At 38.0% G+C, this 24,125-nt stretch overlaps 1 protein-coding gene across 4 annotated transcripts in view; it reads right to left on the bottom strand.

Moving 5' to 3' along the window:
* The window catches only part of LPIN2 (lipin 2), an 84,842-nt gene that overhangs the window by 24,051 nt on the left and 36,666 nt on the right, over nt 1-24,125 (bottom strand). For all 4 annotated transcript variants that reach the window (XM_023241793.2, XM_045041651.1, XM_019815051.3 and 1 more), the window contains exons 2-4: nt 16,595-16,795; nt 8,812-8,907; nt 5,444-5,745 (exon numbers count right to left, since the gene is read on the bottom strand). In XM_023241793.2, the coding sequence (XP_023097561.2) occupies nt 5,444-5,745; nt 8,812-8,907; nt 16,595-16,786 (590 nt within the window). In that variant the 5' untranslated portion in view covers nt 16,787-16,795. The remainder of the gene's footprint in view (nt 1-5,443; nt 5,746-8,811; nt 8,908-16,594; nt 16,796-24,125) is intronic.

Genomic DNA, 24,125 nt, shown 5'->3' with positions numbered 1-24,125 from the left:
AGGCTTTATGTATATTTCATTTAATCCTTACAAATCTGAAGATACGTTAGTTTTTTTAAGTGTTTCTTGTGTGTGTGTGTGTGTGTGTGTGTGTGGGTGTGTGTGGGAGGGAAGGGAGGGAGGAAGGGGGGGGAGAGGGGGAGGGAGAGAGAGAGAAAGAGAGAAAGAGAGAACAAGTGAAAGAGGGGCAGAGAGAGAGGGAGACACAGAATCTGAAGCAGGTTCCAGGCTCTGAGCTGTCAGCACAGAGCCTGATGTGAGGTTTGAACTCACGAACCCTGAGATCAATGACCTGAACTGAAGTCAGAGGTTTAACCGACTGAGCCACCCAGGCACCCCAAGAATATCTTATTTTAGATATCAAATAAATCAAGAATCCAGAGAAGTTTAGTAATTTGCCCAGAGTCACAGAGCTAGTAAGTAGCTGTATTCAAAACAAATCCTTGTTCTTTCACTATATTCTTCTGTGTATTAAAGAAAATATAAGACTATGAGCTAAAAACAAGAGTTATGGTTCAAAAATTCAAAAATATTCTAAAAAACTCTTAAAAACATGCAGAACTTATTTTTCTTTTTGTTTGGACCAAGAATTACCTGAGAACTTTCTCCTTATTTAGAATCTACATGATGTGCGGATTATGAGGATGATGATACAATAACATAAAAAATGTTTTCTTAAGATTCATACACAGACCTTAGAACTATAGGAAGATGAGGGGTGCCTTGGTGTCTCAGCTGGTGAAGCGTCTGACTCTTGATTTCAGCTCAGGTCATGAGTTCATGTTTTGTGAGTTTGAGCCCCCCCATCAGGCTCTGTGCTACCACCACACAGCCTGCTTGGGATTCTCACTCTCCCTCTCTCTCCCCCTCCCCCTTGCACATGTCCCCATATTCTCTATCTTTATAGGAGGATGAACTAATGCCAATAGGGTTTTAATTAATTTACCCTTTGGTTTTTCTTGAATCTGCATAGTTAATGTAACTAACTTGCCATATAACCTTGAAAACATCCCTCAGAAGCACTGTGGGCGCCAGTTTTTCATATTTAGTTGGAAATTTATCACTTGTCCTGTCTATTTCAGAGTTTATATGAGATTTACGCAGTGTATTATGCTGAGAGCTCTGAGAAGTATAAAGAAAAACTATACTTTCCAGTTTGAGAGCTTCTTATAAAAAATTCTACATTCTACCAGGACAGATATTCTACATAAAATGAGAATATCTGTGTTTACTTAATATGGCAGACTAAAAGTAAAGGTAAAAATCACTTTAATTTTTAATGTTACCTTTCTTCCTTTATATCTTTGTTTAACATGCTCTGCTTTACTACCTCTGCCATGCAATAGTTTTTCCATATAGTTGTATCTTCTAATTTAAGGTTTTCCCAACTCTAATATTTCTCTCAGAAGAATTAAACTCTGGTATAATACCTCATTTCAAGGGGAGAAAAACCTATACTTGAAAAAGGCAGATATCTAGCTAAAAACATTCTATTTCTCAAAAAATGAACATCAGGAGGGTGGTTTTTTTTTTGTTTTTTTTTTGTTTTTTTTTTTGTTTTTTTTTTTTTGTTTTTTTTTTTTGAGAGAGTGCAAGTGGGGGAGAGGGGCAGCAGGAAAGACAGAGAGAATCCCCATCAGGCTCTGTGTTCTCAGCACAGAGCTCGACGCAGAGCTCAATCTCATGAACCATGAGATCATGACCTGAGCCAAATGTTTAAATTACTGAGCCATCCCAGTGCCCCTTAAAAAATGAACATCAAATGGTAACAAAAAGGGAAAATGTGATGCTTATGAATCAGATGTTTATTTGACAAATTTAAAAGGAGAGTAGAGTTTGATGCATCACTATCCATATGGTTTGAAAGTGGTTTGAAAAGAACAATGTAAAAGTCACAGAAACTTACTTATTTGGCATATATTTCACTGTAGTATAAAAGCTAAGTCAAGAAGAGCTCAGAAAGCAATCTGGTATTAGTAAAATATTGCTGAGAGAAAGAAAGATCAAGATCAGGCACCATTAAGAACTTATACCCCAGGGAAGACATGAAATGGTCTTCTCTGGGCATATCCTGACAAAAATTAGGCCCATTAGTTTAGACGATTATTTTAGGTGATGAAAAAGGTTGATGTTGAGGTTCCCTTTGGTCCCATGATCCATTACATAAAATAAGGCTTCTAAAAACTTGCTAATAAGCACTTTTCAAAATGGACCTGTGCCTAAGAACATTCAACAAGCTAGGTAGACCATGACAGAGGAACTTAAATTCATGATATGAGGGTAAAAGGGAGTGTAGATACTGGAATGTGAAGACAACAGTACAAACACTGACTACATCCATGTCAAAATATAGGACAATTACATACATTAACACTGAACAGCAGAGAATTCGCAGTAGGGTAAACAGTTTAACCCTGAGTCAGGGTTGGGGGATGTGGGAGGTCCAGTTGCTGGAGTTCATACTAAGTGTGTATAAGAGAACACTTCAGCCTTCACAGATGTATCTCAACATGGCTTCAAATTCAATACCATTTCATAAACGAATTATCCTTCCTATTCAAAAGCCAACAGAGGTTACATGATGTATATACAACTGACAAAAATCACTCAATTGCATACTTGCATATTTAAATTCTATAAATACAACTATATGTAAATTATTATCTCAGTTTTTTAAAAGCAGGGAAAAAAAATCAATAGAAAGTTAAAATAAATGGCCTGCTTTATTTAAGTGGGATAAATTAGAGGGACTAAATGAGTCTTTGTCTATTTAACTGGGGGTATTATGTAAGAGATAAATAGGGTTGCTAACCACCATGACCAAAGATTACTAACTCGGCAAACAATATGTTTATCCTCAGCCTTAGCACAGTACTGGTCAATAAATTTCAGTGTGGCTAATGATCTCATTTTGCTTTTGGATATGGGACATTTCCGATAAAAGATAACCTCATAATAGGATTGAAAAGAGCCCTGCAATGTTTCTCTGTCTACTGTGTCAGAAATCAAAGGGAGGAAAGGCAGGGAGCAGGCTGTAAGATTCCAGTCATCAGAGAAGAACATGGAGGGTTTTCTGGAAGCCAGTTATTGATCAGGAGATGAAGTCCGCAGCCTCAGGGCAATGGAGGCTGTTTATAAAGTCTTAGGCTCCCTCTACTTAGCTCCCAGATACAACCTGCAAACAAGTCTGCTTTGGTGGATTAAAAGAAGAGATTCCTTTCTGATGGTGCAGTCTTAAGCCTCCATTTTTAATAGTGCTGGGTATTTTAAGTATTTCACCAGTGGCATATTTTGTACATTTGCACCCATGATTGTGCTACAGCACCATCCAATCCGAAAAGACTCTTCCCTCCAAAAGATTACTTATCCTAGGTACAACATTTTTAATACATATACACACTAACACATCCTTCCATCCTCTGGAAGGACAAACAAGGCTTCCATGCTACATACAAGTCCATGTTGAGTAAGGGAGAGGCTCACTAGGTACAATTTACACAAAGCTCTCTGTAGTTTAAAGCTCTCCAATTTTCACTTAATGTGTTTCTCCTAGCTATGCAACAGCAACTTGGTTTAAGGGTGGTTTCATCTTTCACCTGCTTCATTCATGGAGCCTCAATTAACCTTAATTCTGTTATCCATGAAATTCTTGAAAAGTAAAGAGAACGCTATTTAAGTAGGACACTATTTATCAAAATAAAATAAAAACCACTTTTAGGTATTTCTCTGGAAACAGAATTTCTTTCCTAAGTGGTAGGGGCCTGAGGAGGGGAAGATACTTGAAAGCTGCAAATGTCCCAACCCTATCTGATTTCTAGGTTGCACAACTGCAAAAGCAGTTGACTTCCTATTCTTTTCCTCTGATTGTTTAATATGCTGCTAATACTTTTGATCCTAAGTATCTTTCTCCAAATTATTTTAGAATCTACTGAGTTGGAAGGGGCCTTGCAAACCACATAGTTCAATTCTCTTATTTCACAGATTAAAAAACAAAGGTCCAGAGTAATCAAGTGGCTGCTATTCCACAATCAAAAACAGAAGAGGCCCAGTCTTCTACCTTTTAGCTCAGTGCTTATTTCAGTATACACCTGACCTGAATTCTCAAGACTGTTACATTTTGTCCTTTTTTTTTTTTAAGTCCTAATTTCTGTTGGCTGCATAATTAAGCAGATCCTTTTTTAAAGGAGATTTTAGGAAAGAGTTCCTCCACGTGGCAGTATCTATGATCCACGTAATCCAGAGAAAAAGCAAACCACCAAACTCCTGAAAATTATCATAAGCCACTACTTCACAAGCATTCTGACATGCCTGCTTACCAAGCAAGCAAGGTTCTGGCTCAGAGAGAAAGAACTAACAACCATGAACTGTTGACCAAATCAGTATTCTGACAGATTTGGCTGAAGCAGGCAGTTGTTCACACAATCTAGAAAGTAAGGCATGCACTAATATATCTGCAATGCATTCACTTTCAACATTAATTCTGTAAATTAATTCCTTTAGAATAATGATTCTTATACATTTATCAGGTAACTGTGCATATGTTTTAGAAATGTTTTAACTTCCTAAACTGAAGCTGCAGGTTGTTCAAGAGTTCTAAACTTTGCTCAATTGTGTTATGATAAAGGACACGAATAAACTTTAAGGGCAAAAGTGTTACTTCAGTGTCCTTTCTGGTGGATCTTGGAAAAACTGTAGGTAGAACTTCAGGGTCACTGTGGGCAACAACTTCTTGTCCAACGCTCATCAGTAAAGTAAACCACCCCATGACACACATATGGTCCTCTTCCAATGCCACAGCAGTCACTGAGTGAACAGGTGGAAGATAACCTTTTACAAATTGAACTCTTGAACAAAAAAATACATGTTCTACCCCCTAACCTTCCAAACCCAGTGCTGACCTAAAAATTGGCATATTTGAGCTCTTCTACTGAGCTGGTAAGTAAGTGGTCAAAGATTTCTCACTTGAAAAAAAACCACCACCACACACACAAAAATCCTCCTTTCCTTTTCAATTTACTGGGAATGTTTTGATGATAAACTCAAAATAAAAACTCTAAACTTCTCAGAAACAGGTGAGATACCAAGACTACTGAGTAGGGATATACACCAGATGTGGCCTTAGGGCCAAGTCACTAATTCAGACCTTCTTTGTAACTTACAATTTATTTGGCTTTTGGAAACCTACTGATGGAAAGACACACACTGCCAGTCTGCTTCAAGTGGTATGTCAATACCACAGCAGGACGTCTGATGGCAAATTTTATAGAATAGCAGAAAGGAAAAAAAAAATGCCTCTTACACAGATTCCACAATAAATTGTCATGGGGAAAAACAAGTGCAAAACTCACACTGCAGATCCATAAAAGAAACAACAACAACTCACTGTACCTGAGCTCTGCCCATAGCGTGTGTGGATGCCTGGCAACCACACTAAGAGCCCTACCTTGCTGACTGGGCCCCCTTGTCATCGTCAGAGCTCATTTCCACATCCACGGTATCTTCTGCAGCAGGAGAAGCGGTCTGGTCTTCCTTCTTACTGTCCTGTTTGCATTTCTTTCTCCTTCGTTTTTTCTTTTTCACAGAACTTGAAGTGAAAACTGTTTCCGTTTCCAACATGTGGGAGATGTCTGAACTCTGAGATGGTCTTTCATTTCCACCAGATTTCATCAAAGGAGTATCGATATCTTTAAAGAACTGATCTTCAGTAGGAATTGGTGAGGTGGCAAGGTAGGCAGGAAGCTTTTCCTTAAAGAGAACATGGAGAAAGAAAAGTCCCTGACAAAGTGGACAGTGAATCAAAACAATAATGAACTCTTTGCATATCTAAATTCACAGTGGTAGGAAGAATACATAGTCCTTAAAGGTAAGAATGTCACACTGAACTATGTTACTGCCCACTCTATTCTGAATAGGTCTTTACCCTGGTACACACAGATAATTCATCTGGTCCATGTAACTGAATATATTTGAAGGAACCAATATACCAAATCAGCACACACACACAAAAACTGTAATTAAAGCACAGCCAGTTAAATTTTCTATAAAGGGAAGTTCAAAGCAGCAACAGCAGCATTCCAAGGAGGCAATACGAAGCAGTCTGTCAAAAACTTACAAAGAACAGTAACAGGATAAAGCGGAAGGCAGGGATCAGGAACACCCCATCAGACAGGGGGCAGTAGGACAGGTAAGTGAAGTGAGGATCTCCGGTAAATTTGTGTTTGCTAAATTAAATGAGGGTGAAAAGGTGATTAAAATACACAATACCCTGTTACAAATGAAGTTGGCAGATTTTAAAACTGTAACGTTATTTAAAACATCCTTTCAGGAATTCAAAAGAAGAAAATAAGGCCCAACAGTTAGAAATAAACTCGTAATTTAATATCAAATAAATGACCAAAGTCTGGTGTTCAGAAGATTAACTTCGTAGTTACTGGCTTCACCCCTTTGTATCATGGGGGAAATGGAAGGTAGGTAACATATAAATTAACTTCAAGTAACTTAGAATACTCAAGTTTTTACATAATAGTCCTGAAAATGAGTGAATTTCCATAATTGTTCTAAATCAAGCTTTTGAATTTGGCTTTGATAGACATATTACCCCGGAGCCAAAATTCTGTTTATCCAGCACTGTGATGACAGGATATTATTCCACATGTCCCCAGGGCACCCAAGTTACAGGCTGTGGTCTCTGACTTCCAGGGCCTTTTAATTCAATGGTCTTTTTTATTAATTGTATAAATAAAGTTTACTGGTACTTTTTAAAAATTTTTTAATTTGAGAGAGACAGAGAGACAGAGAGAGAGAGTTCATGCACGAGTAGGGGAGAGGGGCAGAGAAAGAGACAGAATCTTCAGCAGGCTCCGTGCTGAGTGGAGGGGGCTTGATTCCACAACCCTGAGATCGTGACCTCAGCTGAAATCAAGAGTCAGATGCTGAACCGACTGAGCCATCCAGGTGCCCCAAAGTTTACTGGTACTTCTTAAAAGCTATTTTGTCTCTGGTGGTGTTTCCTAGTTCTATTATAGCACTATGTGTATTGTGTTGGGGGTGATGAAATAACCTAAATCTCTATCAGTACAAGAATGGTTAAATTGTGGTGTATCCATACTATGGATGATTGTGCAGCTATTAACAGGACAGGGTTAGATACAGAACTACCAGCTTGAAAAGGATGATGATATACAGTTCAGATGAGCAAAGTCTGAGAGAAACAAGTATGTAAATAAATGGCAGCCAGATGGGTGTTGGTAATGCTTATCCCTTTTATAACTGTAAACTCCTGGAGAGTGGGGGCATATTTTACTCATAGTATGTGACATAGAGTAGTAATGTTGGATGGATTAATATTTAAAAAAAAAAATTCACAGAGAAGCATACGAAAGAAAATCTGAATAATTTGGTGATACATGGGATAGGCAAAAGGGGCTGGAAAGCTGACACTCTCCAAGTTAACCTTACTAAGCATAGTTGTAAGTGGAATCATCAGAAATGACCACGAGAACCACGTAACAAATGATCGATAACCCAGCCCTCTCGCTCACTGATTTACACAAAGCCTAATCAACCAATGTCCTGAAATATACATGATTTTAAGGAACACATCAAAAATATTTTATTCTTGGGGCACCTGGGTGGCTCAGTTGGTTAAGCGTCCAACTCTTGATTTTGGCTCAGGTCATGACCTCATGGTTTGTGAGATTGAGCCCTGCATCAGCTCTGCACTGGCAGCGTGGGGCCTGCTTAGGATTCTCCCTCTCCCTCTCTCTGCCCCTCCCCTGCATCCATGTGTGTGCTTTCTCTCTCAAATAAATAAAAGTTTAAAAAATATATATTTTATTCTTGTGGTAACTCATTTATTGTATCATTCTGCCTCTTGCTTCTGTCTCTGATGAGGAAAAACTTTGATAAGGCCAAGCAAACACAAACAAGGTAATATGAAAACAAGTAATTAATAGGTACTAAAAAAAAAAAAGACTGCTCTGGACTGTTTTCATAACCATACTTTGCACTGCTGCTTTACATACTGGTATCTAAATTGTTGGTTTCTCTCTAAACTAAAAATGATAAACAATCTCATTCTATTTTTTGGTGACTTTTCTTCTTTGAAAACCCCAAAAAAGTAGTCCTGTATCCTTAATAACTTGAAGGTTATCAGTTTTGCTGAGATTTTATTCTTTATGATGAAAGCTAGAAGATGCCTCTTCTAAGATCCATCAAAAACAGTTTACCACCATCAGTGGATACATGGGGTGAAGGGGTGGGGAGGAACAAACTGTTCTCTCTTACTTAAAGAAGCCAAACATGCAATAATGGTTTAAAAAGATACAGGCCAATTAATTTAAATCTCTGGAGACCATAATAAACTCATTCACAAGCCTATTCAAGATTAGCGATCCAATGTCCCTAACCAAAACGGTTAAACATGTTTTCCAAGTTTAAAGGTCACACATGTACAAACACACACACAGCCTGCAGAGAGATATGCCTTCATTACTTAGGTGGAACTAACTTCCAGTCAAGGTGTAAACTGTAACAGATACTAAATAAGAAAGCTCATTAAAGACAGAGAAAAAGAGCAAGTGCAAGGGCCTTCTATATGCTCTCTGTATTCTGACACTTGGTGCTGAGAAAAGTGCCTCACTCACTCTAGCTCCTTTCTGACAGCTTAGTTCTTCAACCTAAAACTAAAGCTTGTTTAACCTGCAACAATCACCTCTATAACTAACCATGAAAACTGAACATTTCTGTCTGGGGACAGATCCTGGAGCCTGAATACAATGTGTAAAGTAAATGTGACCCACTAGAACTTACATATTCCTCTTCAGTCTCCTCCACAAAGAAAGCTTCCCCATTGTCACCCAATTTCATGTGAAGATCCACTGCATCGCCATTGATTTCTATATCAATCTAAGAAGAGAAAGTATGATTTAGTATTAAATCTTTCATTCATGCTAAACGAAGCCTAAATTCTGGGTTCTCAAGCCAAACTTAGTATAGAGGTTCCTGGAGTGATAGTCTCTGAGAAACACTGCTACCTGCCCCACCAACCTGCCTTAAAAAACCAAACAGATCTGGGAAGGAAGGGGATAGGTAACCAGGGATTGAAAGAAAATATTGTATCATTTTTCGAACATAAAATCTTGTACTTAATTTCCCAAATGGCATAAAATAGAGAAATGTTATGGTCAACAAGCAATTGAGCACTTCCAGAGTTACACCACAGACAGGCCTCAGCTGGCACGCTTCAGACAACCACAAATTTCAGTTAATGCAATGTTACCTGTAACTCCAGAGAGCACAGGCTTCACTGCCAGCTCTCTGTCTACAGATCACTACATAAAAACAGATGCCCAGCATGACTGGTAACCCATCGCATCACTTTTTCAAAAAGTGCACTAGTGACTAGCGCACCAATCTATTATTACTCAGTTCAGGCACAGACAGCAAAGCTTGTAGTGGTAGTTGTCTTCTTGTTTCCCACTGATAAACCCATGTGACATTTTATAAAAATGGATAATTAAGAGGAAACTGGCCAAGGTCAAAATGCCACAAACTAAAAGTAACATTACTGGAAGTAAACTTCAAACTGCATGTCAACAGTTACAGAAGAAATAGCTGACTGCGGGAATGGGGACCCTGCTGCCACCTGAAAGGCTCAACATGTGCAGCCAGAGGCACCTGGTGAAGGCAGGCTCATCCACACAGAGGAGCAGAGTGGCTGTGACAAAAAGGATGAAGATGGCCCAGAGGAAGTGACGTGGGCAAAAAATGTCCACACTGAAGGAACTCTGACATACTTCATGACATTGAATGTTTCAGAGCTGAAAACCTGAAAGGTGATCCAAATTCAGAAAAGCATGCGAAAATTTGCCAAGACGAGAGATGCTTGTTCGGTATCCTAAGTTTTACATCAAGAAGGCAAGCACTGTTCAAACCAACTAATCTTGCTAAGTTATTTTACAAAGAAGACAAGTTAGTTCTCAATGTTCCTAATGTTTTAAATTGCAGTGTACTAAATACCAACTTACTATTTTTCATTTTCTTACACATTTTTAACTGACAATAGAAAGTTTTTACAAAAATTTGTAAAATTCATGGAAAAATCCTAATTTTTCTCAGTTATTAAGTTTGCTTTGGGTTTTGACTTGCCCATTTTTTCTATGTATATATTTTTTATGAATAGAATTTGTCAAATTGGCTTACATATAACACCCAGTGCTCATCCCAACAAGTGCCCTCCTCAATGCTCATCACACATTTTCCCTCTGCTCCAACCCCCATCCACCCTTAGTTTGTTCTCTGTATTTAAGAGTCTCTTGTGGTTTGCCTCCCTCCCTCTCTGTAACAATTTTTCCCCTTCCCTTCTCCCATGGTGTTCTGTTCAGTTTCTCAAGATCCACATATGAGTGAAAACATAGGATATCTGTCCTTCTCTGACTTACTTCACTCAGCATAATACCTTCCAGTTCCATCCATGCTGCTGAAATCTGCCCAGTCATTTTAATGATCTATACGACCATGCAAAGTAAGGACTGTTTATATATAATATTAAATACTACTTACCACTTAAAAATAATGTAGTCGTTCATCTGTAGACTGTGAATAAATGTTTTTAAACATCTTATAATAATAAATGAACACCAACTTTCGAAACTTTTACAGATAAACTTGTAAACTCCAGTTTTAGACTGGTTCAGGGGACATAAAAACGAAAGTACAGAAAAATGTAATACGTATATAAATAGAGTAGTCCACAATTTAAGTGTTCTTAACTTTGCAAAACCATTGGGTTTTTCCCAGTGAGGACCAATTAATTATCCCTTCTGACACTGAGTGCTGGGTCACATCAGGTCAGTGAAGATCATTAACTGAAACATGTTGTCAAAATGCTTATTATAAAAATCCTGTTAGTAACATAACCACACTAAGGGATAAGGAATAAAACTAAATATTCTAAGACTAAAGACAAAAAGCACTACAAACAAATATTGTAGTAATTAAAAAAAATCACAGAGATGTGGGTAACAATTCTAAAACTATTTTATGTGTATTTTAGGATTGAACAAATAAGTAAACATATTGTAGGTAATAAGAGCCATGTTTCTCACTGTCAGAAAAAGAAGTTATAAATAAGGAGATGAGAAGGAACCTTCTAGGGATGGACTGGAATCAGAGGAATCAGTGTGAACTCATAATTTTTATAGACAAATGTAGGTACACGTATTTACATACAGAGATTTTCCAGCTCTGCCTGCTGACAGGGCCTAGAGGCAATGACACCTCAGTAATGAGCACACCTAGTGACCAGATGCTTTGTTTCTAGATACGATTCTCTAATAAAAGGAACCACTGCTCCTCAGAGAAACAAAATAATTACATTCCAGGGCTGAGGCAGGTAAAGTAGATTCTTGTCAAATAGCTCATGGTGCCAAAAAGTAAGGAAGTGCTCAAAAAATGATGGGAACATATCAAAAGGACTCAACCTGAAGGAGCTACCTACTAATTGCCAAATCTGGGACAATTTGAGCAACTACATAATGATAAGAATGGATTATAACCCAAAGAGTAAAATTAATATTCAGAAGTCCATACTGATCTGAATAATTGAATAAGTAAACAGAAGGATAGCTCTTTGATACAGCAGAATTTCAGTTAATAAATGGAGTAGAAAGGATGGAAAACAGAAAATCATTTGGCAAACACCACAGTAATAACTACTGCAAGCAAAATTCATCAATGTATGCTAAAATCGATGGGTGGAAGTACGATGAAAAACAGTATATTTGCACAATCTCCAAGTTTCTTCCCACAAATAAATTTTCAGACGAGGAACCTAGTAGACACCACTAACCAAGGGATCAAAGTTAACATCACCAATAATGAGATACGGCACCATGATGGGCTTCCTAAGATGATATACTGAGAAGGGCACACTATCACTCTGTGTTATTCTTCCCCAAATGAGAAAACATCAGACAAACTCAAACTGAGGGACAATCTACATAATAACCATTCTGTCCTCCTCAAAAGTCAAGGTTGTAAGGAAAGACAGAATGGTTACAGAATATAGAATGAAAGTAATGTGGGATCCTGGATAGGATCATAGACAAAAAGACCGTAGTGAATCTGAATAAGGTCTTTAGTTAATAATATTATACCAACGTTAACTGCCTAGTTCTGATAAATTGTACCACGGTCATGTGAAATGTCAACAGTAGGGGAAGAAGTGGGTGACAGATATAGAAATTATTTAAAATACATTTGCAACTTGTTAAACATCTAAAATATAGGAGTTAAAAATATGCTAATGTCATTAAAAAACTGACTCAGAACAGTCACAGACTGGAAGAGACTGTGAGGACAGCTAAGTGTTCCATGTCATGACTACAGTGATGCTTTCATGAGTGCACCTATGGTAAAAGTTTTAAAATTATATCCTTTGAATATGTGTTACTGTGTTAATTACAAAATGAAAAAAGCTCTTAAAAAAGGAAAAAAAATTATAACAGAAAATGAGAAAAATAGGCAACTATTAAATACAAAATAACAAAATCCTATGCAAAAGAAAATTCCTATTTAAGAAATGTTAACAAAATTATTATTTTGTAAGAAACTCATTTTTCTTTCACTTTTTAAATTTTTTTAAAATCTTTTTTTATTTTTGAGAGAGAGAGAGACACAGCGCAAGCAGGGGGGAACAGAGAGGGAGGGAGACACAGAATCTGAAGCAGGCTTCAGGTTCTGAGCTGTCAGCACAGAGCCTTATGCAGGGCTCGAACTCACCAACAGTGAGATCATGACCTGAGCTGAAGTCAGACACCCAACCGACTGAGCCACCCAGGCGCCCCGCCGCTCTTTTACTTCTTAAAAGAAAAGGGTGCATAAAATAAGTTTCCACAGGACAAACATTAATTCATTTCCCAACTAAGTTCTTCATGTTTTAGATTACTGTGAATATTTATGGCTTAAATAAAGCTGGGTAGGACATGGAATCTAACGCTTCCAAAACCAAGTAGTGCAACAAATTCCTGGGCTAAAAAAATATTATTTTCAGGTTAAGTTTAAAATGTGTTTCATAATAAACTGGTTGAAGTCACAAAAGCATCTCGAATCATCTATTTCCGAAGAAGCTCTAATAGCAGCAGCTTCTACATAGGAAAAATGTTTTCTAAGTTCCATGAGGGCTGATGAAGTAAAGAAATAGATATATTTTCCTAGACTGTAAGAGCAAGGGGACTGGGAAAACTAAATTTGCTCCATAATGCCAAATTTTAGGCTTCTCAGGATGACTTAAATACTTAATTGCATTTTTTCAACTAGAAGTTGGACATAAAAATAATTGAAATTATCATTTGTTTATTGATTTGTGGTTGTATAAATTCTTTAAGTTAAATTACACACAAATTAAATATTAAAGTTATTTTACCTTTCATAAAAAAACATAACAGATTCAAACTAGTATCCTTCAAATGTTTCATCTTTGTAGGTTATCCATTCATCCTAGGGAGTTGGGAAAATAGAACAATGCCTCTTTCAGAATGCAGTCTGGTTTTAAACCATCTTAAAAAAATTCACCCTTCATTTATAGCCTGTCTGACTTTAGTGATCAAATATGACATTTTCCAATATGACTAGTCTCTTATTCTGCCTCTAAATGGAGTTTGGTTACCCCCAAATTAAATCTAACATCAAATTGCGGCAATACTAAGGGTACTAAAAGAATATGCCAGAAGCTCTTTAAGTAACAAAGCAAAAATATTAAGAAATATTTTGAGAGATGGCACCAAATTGGAATAAATGCTTCCCAAGGTGATTATTTTAAAGAGGGTACTCATTTTGATGTACTACTCCTTATAAACTGGTATCTAAAACAATATTCCTATCTACATAGTCTTACTTCCTACACTGTGGCTTAATCTTGCTCAATATATATGACTGAGATGTTGAAATAGAACTGATTTACTTTTTAGAAATACCTGCTATAGCAGACACTTGTTTTGGCATACCACTCTTCAGGTAAGAATATCAGTGGTGTCCTCTGGAGATCTCCTCATCCTCTATTTCAGACAGTTTCAGGCATGGCTTCATGGGGCTGCTGTCCAAGCCAAGCCAATCAGTACATTCCACCCCAGCTATAGTGACTGGTCTGCAAGGTACATGTGACTCAAGACTGACAGGGAGATTAAACACTGATACTTCTGTGGGAAGAAGCAGCTCTCTTTCCCCTAGGGTTGCTGAGTTCATGGGAAATAAGCCAGGAGGTACTGTGGCCATCTTGCATTAGAGAGAGCATACACAAAAGGAGACAGAGCTGAGAGGTGGGCAGAGACAGGGTTCTGGTTAACACCCTCAAAGACCTGATTAATTCAAATGCTCCTGGACATTAGTTATGCAAGCCAATAAATTCCCTTTTTTTGCTTAAGCTAGTGCGAGGTGGATTTTTGTCACCCACAATGGAAACTTCCTGTCTAATACACTGGATTATTTAACTTTGACAAGCAATCAAATCATTAGTTTTGCGTTAAATCAACAAAATTAGTATTTTAAAAACAGCAACTGCAGGTTTACCTTCTGAAATTCAACTCGGGTTATGAAATATACTGGGAGTAGTGGTGTTCTACCAAACAAAAACATACCAGTGACAGTGGGAAAATTATTATACGGTATCTCCCTAACCAGAAGCTTTAAGATGATTATGATTTCCAGTCCAGGTGCCACCATTATAGGTGTCACCATAATTGGGGTCTTAGTGTAAAATCAGTGAGTAGCTTTCCCTAGTCCAAACTGACCTAAAATAAGACAGTTAATCCAAACTGCCTGAGTATCTCAAGGCAGACATGGTTCTGGTTTTACTGTCGCAGGAAAGCTGTGTTTCAGTCAAAGAGCCAAATTTCTGCTCAAACACATCCTTTGAGCTCCTAGGGGTACTAGCGCAAAAGAAATTTTTCCTTTTCCTGTGTCTCATGGACAGACTATTAAAATCCAAGGGTTTGACAAGATACAGAATACAGTCATTTGGGTAGCCTGATACTGAACTTGTACTTTCTTAATTAGAGGCACACAGCATGTAGAAAGAGGTATGTTGTCTGTCCGGTCACCATTTATAGATACACAAATGCTTACGTATAACATCAACCTGCAGATTCCATTCTGAAAGGCCAAAAGACTTAACCAATCTACTGATCAAAATCCAGATCACAGAAAAACAAACAAAAGTGCCATATAAGCCATTTCCTGAATAGATCCTTGTACAACTAATGGGAAACTTCAGCGCATAAACAATTTTGTACAGATTCTCCCAAAGCAGATAAAAACTGAAAGTACTATACGTTAGTGTTACTGGCTAGAAATAAAAAATTCCAAGAAGCTAAACTGTGGCTAAACACTGTTTTGCAAGGGAAAGTTTCCAAGTTACTAAGTGAATTGAGACTGCTTTTGGTTTCCAAAGGGTGTCTCTGAACAGAGGCCGACCATACAAACCCTGCCATCCTGCAAGGTGGTTCTCCAGTGAAATACTGATTTATAACATCTCGGAAAAAAGATGTGTGTTTTGAGGGCGGGGGGGGGGGGGGGGGCAAGTGGGGAGAATATATAGTTGTGTGCAACCCATAAGCCTTTTCTTCCATCCCCCAAAAAACTTAAGTTTAATTAAAACACAAATTTCTATTTTAAAGAATAAGATTAGCTAAGCAAAATAGCCAAAATCTGAAAATAGATGATTCGAATTATGCCAGTGGTCCTCTAACATCTAGTTCTGTGACCCAAAATGGTGTAGATCTTTCATTGTGCTTTATAATCCTGACAAAATCTCCCTCCATTGTTTAGGTAAATAATGTGGGGTAAGAGCAGAAGGGTAAAAAAATACTACCATGTACCTGCAAAGTTTTATTACTAGCTCAATTTTCTAACTTGATTGACATCAAATATACTAACATGTCTTACCATTGTTCCAATATTTGAAGGAGAGAGGATGTAAGAAAAAGGAAAATACAAATTATCTTCTTTCTAAATGAACCTTCCCTGAAATAAAACTAAACGCCAACAAGCCCATGATGTGAGTTTGCATTTAGTAAGATCTGGAGACAAGTCCTGGTATCACTAACAAAATTTAGATACAAATAAGATTCAACAGCTTTCTCAAAACAAGGAAAACTGGCATTAATTTTACTTAAACAAATGTAATGTATTCTCGATTACCTCAGTCTATTCCATTCATAAATGGTATGAAGCCACTGCTCTAAATATTTTAAAGTAGTATATAAGGTAAAGAAACTTTTTCTAAATATACCTAACATTCTCCATTTACAACTCCAGTTTCTCTATTTTGCTCCTCTGAGCTGCAACAAATGGGATTATCAAGATAATTTTCAGCTTTTTTTCCCCCTTGGAGAGACTTTCTATGCTTATTAATTCAGCAGCAACTTCAAAATAAAACATAAAGGCTGACTTCTCATATGATTATCTTCAACATTATACAGGTTTTCCTTAAAAAAAAAAAAAAAAAAAAGAGCCAGAGAGAGTACACAGGAACAACTTATTCTGTTCCCATCTAACCTTTCACCCTCCTTGAGAACAAGCTGTCTCCTGTACTCACCACTTTCTCTTTGGATCTCAGGACTCCCAGCTTCCCAAATCGAACGTGAAAAGGCGAACACTGATAGGTGCCATCCTGCTGTCGAACCACAATGACATCGATGCAGCCAGACAAAGTAGCTTGGTTAATGCCCTTGTAGAGTTCCTTCACAGTGACAATCACCTGCCCAGCCAGCTGTCCCACATAATTCATGGTTTGAAACTACAAAAGACAGGGGAAAAAAAAATAGATGAGACAGTAACACTGAATCTGTGGATCTAATGACAGAGAAAAAAACAGTGGTGATTAAAAGTGTATTGAGCATTTGTATGTCATATTAGATATTGTTAACTGTGCTGATCTTGAACCAGTTAGTCTCACGCTACCACTGTTTTTACACAATTCCACACAACGACAAAATCAGATGGTTCTCCTTTGTATCATGAGAGGCTGTCCCAGCCAGGGCCTGAGGCATGCCACTAATTCACTTCTTTCCTCACCTCAGCTGGGTTAATTTATTCATTCTTTAGACATCTATTTAACTGTCATTCCCTCAGAGGAGCCAGGTTTGATTTTCTTTTGTAGGGCTGATCATGATTCTAATATATTAATTATCTGTGTACTGTCTGTGCTTCCTGCTCCAACTCAAATTCCTTCCCCAACATGGCCAAACTGTAAAATTCTAAGTTCCCTTTCCTTTTCCATCATCATGGATTCTGCTAGCTGCCAGCAGGGGTGTCCCTCTGAAATTTAGAACCTGCACAGAACCATCAAAGAACCCGGACTACCACCACTGCCCTCTTGCCCAAGATCACTAGGAACCTGGGGCAACTGCATCCACTCTGGCCACAGCAGCCAAGCAGAAAAAATGACCAAGGATCACATCTGGGAGAAACCAGAAAATCCACTGTTTCTGCTGAAGACAATTAAATGAGAGATGAATTTTCTACAAAACTCTACAAAAACTGAATATGGTTCAGAGGCATGCTAGATTAAATAAACAAACTCTGGGTGAGCTAGACTGGGTCTAACCTATTTATAGTGTTATTTTGATCAAAAATCCCCTCAGTGCTTGAACACAACTCACTAGAACATACATTCATGTTCTATAAAGTTCAAAGTACAGAAAAGGGTTTTAATCTTGTTGGTCAACTACAATTAACTAGTCAAATCGGGATCACTATGCTATAAAAGGATCCTCCAGAAAAGGTTAAAGATGGACATGAATGTGCACCTGACCCAGGCTGCAGGGTCGCTAGGAAATGCTTGCTTCCTCTGCCCCACATCCGCTGTGGCTGAGGCTAGGGCTGGCTTTATCTGACCACAGGTTGGGGTGCCTACCATATAGTATGCAATGAAGACCAGCAGGGAAGTCTCCTTGAATCCCCCTCAATTCTTTTACTAATTAGAAAAAAATAGCTCTTTAGTCCTAACGTTATCAAATTTCATCTCCACTTATCAAATACCACCACATTTCATTCATTAGGCACCAACAACCCTAGTATTATGTCAAAGCACAATTCAGCAAGTCATTCGCCTGGGGACAGGAGGGATATAGACCAAACAAGAGATCCTCCGTGGCTCTGGCTAAGCCAAAGGCCAACTTTCACTGAACCAGAGAAAAGACAATTTATTCTCCAGATCATTCCTCATAAACACATTTGTCTCTTTACCCCCAGCTTTTCAGGTGCCTTAAGCTTGAAGTTACATGCACAGAAAACCTACCAGAGATCGCATTCTATGTTGTGAGAGAAGTCCAAAGCTGAAATGGGAGAAAGAATGCTACTCCAGTGGGAAAACTTAGGGGTGTGCTAAGACATGTGCCTCCAGAGAAGCTCACCCTACTCCTCACAGGTGAGCGAGTGCCTGCTGGCAGTGCCCAGATTGCACTCATTTATTCTGCTCTTATACACAGATGAATGTGTAATCAAGACCCATCAGTTTTATACTACTGAGCACAGCCACAATAATTTTACCCCGGAAATTTTTTTGAATATTTTAAAGCTAATGTTACAAAGGCCCCAAAATGTACCTCCAGAAGAGATGGCTCTGAGGATGTAAACTGGCTGCAAAATTTACTACTAAATAAGGTAGTATCCTTTATAAAATAGTTGCAAGTTAGTTTTGATTTTGGTTTTAGAATAATTCATTAGGTAAGGCCAAATTAAGCATATACCAAGTGACCAATAATTATTTCTTCAATGAATAAAGGATCAAATGAACCATCAAAAAAGGAAACAAAAAAAATTAGAAACGTGTGTAGGGAGGAAATACTGTTTCATCAGAATATTCGTATTACATCTCATTTTTAAAAATTAATCTTTTTTGTTTTGCAGTAACTATAGTTTTGCATGCATGCAATTTTAAGAAATACAAAGAGATCCCATGTATCCTTTAAGCCAGGTTCCTCCAACATCTTGCAAAATTCTAGTGCAATATTACAATCAGGGTACCAACACTGATTCAGTTAAAATTGAGAACATTTCCATCATCCTAAAGATCTGTCCTATTGCCACATACACCCAATTCCCTCACTCTCTCCTTAATCCCTGGAGACCATTAATTCTGTTTTTCGTTTCTGTCACTTTTGACCTTTTTAAGAAAGTTAGGTATATAACCTTTTGTCATTCATTGCCTTTTCCCTCTTATACTGCTATGGAGACTCATCCAGGTTGTTGCATGTATCAACAGTTTGTTCCTTTTTATTGTGAGGCAGCACTGTATAATACGGAGGTACCATAGTTTGTTTAATTACTCAACTGTTGAGGAACACCTAAGTGATTTCATGTTTTTGAGTATTACAGTTAAAATTACCATAGCACTCATGTATAGGTTTTTGTGTGAAAATCAATTTTCAAGGGCACCTGGGTGGCTCAATCAGTTAAGTGTCCGACTTCAGCTCAGGTCATGATCTGTTTGAGCCCCATGTCGGGCTCTGTGCTGACAGACAGACCCTGGAGCCTGCTTTGGATTCTGTGTCTCCCTCCCTCTCTGCCCCTCCCCCGCTCATGCTCTGTCTCTCTCTCTCTCTCAAAAATGAATAAACATTAAAAAAAAATTTTAAGAAAATCAGTTTCGAATTGACTAGAATAATCCCCCCCCGGGGATGTGACTGCTGGGTTCAATGAGAACTGCATGCTTAGTTTTCAAGACACTGCCACCAGAGTCACTGTACCATTATACACCCCCACAAGCAATGTCTGAGAAATGTAATTTTTCTACATCTTTGCCATCATTTGGTACTTTTTTATTTTACCATGATGACAGGTACAGGTGATATTAGTTTTAATCTACATTTCCCTAATGGCTAATGACACTGAACATCTTTTCATATGCTAACTTGCTACCTGAATATCTCATTATGTTTTGTTTCATAAAAGAGCACTACCACTTAGAGGAAAAGAGAATAAACATCTTTTTGTTCCTTATTTCTGGGGTCACGGTGTACAATTTTTATGTTAGGAATGTCTCCAAAAACAAAGGTGAAATAAAATTTAATCTTGTATAGTTCATATTTTCACTCTCTTTTATCAGATGGTATTTTTTAGCAACCTAGAACTGTCCATCAGAATGTTCATAATATGTAATATATGCTCACGACATGCTTTTTGCTTGTCATGGCATGTACATTAATCAGCACCCAAGCAGTCCACCTTTGTATAACTGCTTGACTGACTGGTAGCCATTTAAAAATGAGCTTTGTTACAAATTTTTAAAAATTTCGTAACTAATTATATAGGCCTTTCCTTAAAAGAAACTGAAAAATGATAACTTTAAGCATCCTCATTCAGCCATAAAACAAGTCTTATAAACTAAATGTGTAATAAGCTTACATCAACTAGAGCACAGAATCCATAATTAAGTGTAACTACATCTATTCAAAATGATTTTAATTACCATGGTTAAAGGATGTGCTGTTATACAAGAAAGTCTATTGTGTAAATGCCAGTTGCTAAATGTAGAAAAATACAGGCTATCAAATGATTGGTTTTTTTCTTAGCAGATATAAAACAATTGTTTATATTACAAAGGCTGGTAAAACAAAAGTAAAGGGACGCCTGGTGCCGTAACATTCACTACACCCTGGGAATGAGGGACACAACTCTGCTAGGAGGAGCACTCCAACTAGGTTGGGAGAGGGGGCTGCCCCATGGTTATGTCTGGGGGAAAAGCAGCTGGTTGTTATATGTGCGATATATTAACCAGTTTCATCCAGGGGCGCCTGGGTGGCTCAGTCGTCAAGCATCGAACTTCAGCTCAGGTCATGATCTCAGAGTTTATGAGTTCGAGCCCCATGTCAACTCTGTGCTGTCAGCTCAGAGCCTGGATGGAGCCTGCTTCAGATTCTCTGTCTTCCTCTCTCTTGCCCCTCCCCTGCTCGCTGTCTCTCTCAAAAGTAAACATTAAAGAAAAAAATTTTTTTAACAACAACAACAAAAAAAAACCCAGCTTCTTCTTTAAGCATTACCTAGTACCATAAAACTTTATTCCTACACGTCCAGCTCAGCACTAGCCATAATAAAGCCAAGTTGAGAACAAATTCAGTCCTCTGACACCTGTCCTGGTCAATGCCTGGGAAAGTGGGACTCTGAACAAGGGCAGAAAGACAATCAAGTAACCCAGTCACATGTCAGGGATACACCTCATTGAAGAGACTATCCTTTGAAATAAAACAAAGATTAAAAAATACAGTAAAATAATATACATTGCACATTACTCACCATTTTTTATAGTGAATGATGAGAAAAAAAAGAGAGGAGAAAATAAATTCAAGGACAGGGACAAAGAGACTAAGAAGGATGCAGAAAGAGACAAAAACTCAGAGAAAAAGCAAAGACAGAGTAAATACATAATCAGAAAGCAGACAGACATAAAGATGCCCACACAGAGCAATGTGGAACTGAAGGATGTTCATAGAGCAGCATCCCTATCTTCAGGCTCACAAGCACAGAAAAAAATATAAAAATGCATTCTTAGAACTCAAAGTATTTATCTAGCCCAGTGTTTCAACAAATATCAAAAGTGCTTCTAGCACACCCCTGAAATATGGAAAGTTAATCATCAGAATAGCAGCAACTAATTTTTTGAGAGCTTACTATGTACCAAATTCCTAAGTGTATACATAATCTCAGAACTACCTTATGAATGAGTAAATATTATTTCTATTTTTAAAGATAATAAAATTAAGGCTTAAAACAGTTAAGCATTGTTATGGACTGAACCTGTCTCCTCCTCAAATTTGTATGTTGAAGCCCTAACCCCCCAAGTGAAGGTATTTGGAGGCGGGGCCTTTGGGAGACAATTAGATTTAGATGAGGTCAAGAGGGTTGGGGCTCTACGATGGGATTAATGTTCTTATAAGGAGAAAGAAAAACACCAGAGATGATGTTCTTTCCTCCTACCATGTGAGGACACAGTAAGAAAGTGTGCAAGCCACAAAGAGGACCCTCACTAGGAATTAAATTGGCCAGCACCTTATCTTGGACTTGTCAGCCTCCAAAATTGTGAGAAATAAATGTTCAGATCACCCAGTCTGTGGTATTCTTTATGGCAGCCCAAGCTAAGACAAGTATCCTCTTAAACAACATAATTGCCGTACTGTTTTTCAATGTTGGGGTACTTCCTGTTGACAAAGATTCTTTCCTTTCACCAAGAAGTTGATAACCATATCAGACAGCCCTAGCATTATGTCCACTAGAAGTCACCATGAATCTTCTAAATACCATTATACACCAAAGAGTTTGTTGTGCAACTATAGGTCTCATCTATTCTGAGCTAAGCATTCTTCTAAAATGACTGGGTTTACTTTCACTTTTATGACAAACTAAAGAACTTACTCTAAATGGGAGATCCAAAACTAGACACAGTGGTGTAGATAGGCCTGACTAATATACAGTGTATACAATGTATAGTGTGTGTTTAGGTCCAGGCACTGGCTCCCATAGGCTGGGTTAGATGTTGGGAACTCCCGAGACAGGGAGGTACTTACTGATCAGTGAACTAAAAATGGGAAGAGTCGGAAGACAGAAATTAACTAACATACTTATTAGAAACCAAATGGCTCTTTATGTGTAAAATTCAATAGACTGAATTAGTCCTTCATGAATGAAGGTGCCCACTATCAGATATTTCTCATCAAAAATTTACAAGTAAACATACACTAGTATCTGGAATAAATGGGTAGTTTAAAGATTTGTTTAGTAGCTTTTCCTAAGCATCAAAGAAACTAAAGCAACCCATCATGATATGTAGTAGAGATTTATAAACGGAACCTATCAGTAACGAGGTTCAAATACAGATCTTCTTTCTATAAAAACTGCTCAGAATCATTTAAAGATGATATGTTCAATCAAAAACAATTTTTGCTAAAGAAAAGGGATATAGGTACTTATTAAAATATATTATTACTACTTAGAAGTACAGCTACTAACAAACACAACTACAGTTGTTACATGTCCCTCATGTGTCAAGTGCTATGGAAAACTGTGTATTATCTCATGTAATTTTCACAAGTATCTGGAGTTTGGTATCAATATTCCCATTTATATGAGGACACTGAGGTTCGAAAGTGTCCAAGGTCACCACAGTAAGTGGTGAAGCTGATATTCAAACTCAAGTCTCACTACAGCCTTACTGCATGTCTCAGTGATAGAAAAGCTCTAAAGCACTGATCTGAATTCCTTGATGAGACCCCACCCCCACCCCAGATTTTTTGCTGCAAGTGGGTTGCTTTTAGAACCTGGAATGTTATTTACTTAATACTACTTGGCCCTTCAAGTCTTTTCTGCACACTGTCATGAGAGGTAGCACTGACTACTAACTTGCCTGCTAGACCCACAATTCAAGATTAGGAAGTGGACTTCCTGGGAGATCATGTGTGGTTGGAGCTTATGGACAGAGATGAACTGCTTTTGTCTAAGAACTTGCCCTCAACATTCTAACCTTCTGCTCACAGATGTGAGGAGTGTGCTGTGGGGGAACAGAAGCTTCTAGAAACTTCAGTAAACAGACAGAAGAACACGTTCTGGCTTACACCTATGCTCCTAGACCAAACTCCTCCAGGCACCAAAGCTTATATTCTGCCTTTGAGTAGCACTTAATATTTTTCAAGAACTTTCTCAAACATACCTAATTTGATCTTCAAAAAGAGAATTTAGGTTAAGTAAGGCAGACATTTTCCTTTATTTAAAAATAAAACTTTTTTTTAACGTTTATTTTTGAGAGAGACAGAGTGCGAGCGGGGGAGGGCCAGAGAGACAGGGAGACAGAATCTGAAGCAGGCTCCAGGCTCTGAGCTGGTCTGTCAGCACAGAGAGCCCAATGTGGCGATTGAACTCATGAACCGCGAGAGCATGGCCCGAGCCAAAGTCGGATGCTTAACCGACTGAGCCACCCAGGCGCCCCAAGGCAGACATTTTTCATTCATTTTACATTTAGACTGAGACAAAAGGTATTTAACTTTCCATTACTATTCACTAGAAACCAGCTCTACTGCACTCGGGGTCCCAACCTTCTTGCTATTTCCCACCAGTAGCTTAAAATCATGGGGCTC

The sequence above is a fragment of the Felis catus genome, chromosome D3 (genome assembly GCF_018350175.1).
Source record: "Felis catus isolate Fca126 chromosome D3, F.catus_Fca126_mat1.0, whole genome shotgun sequence".
Taxonomy (NCBI): domain Eukaryota; kingdom Metazoa; phylum Chordata; class Mammalia; order Carnivora; family Felidae; genus Felis; species Felis catus.
Note: the sequence above shows the minus strand (reverse complement) of the source record. Positions and strands in the feature narration are given on the sequence as shown.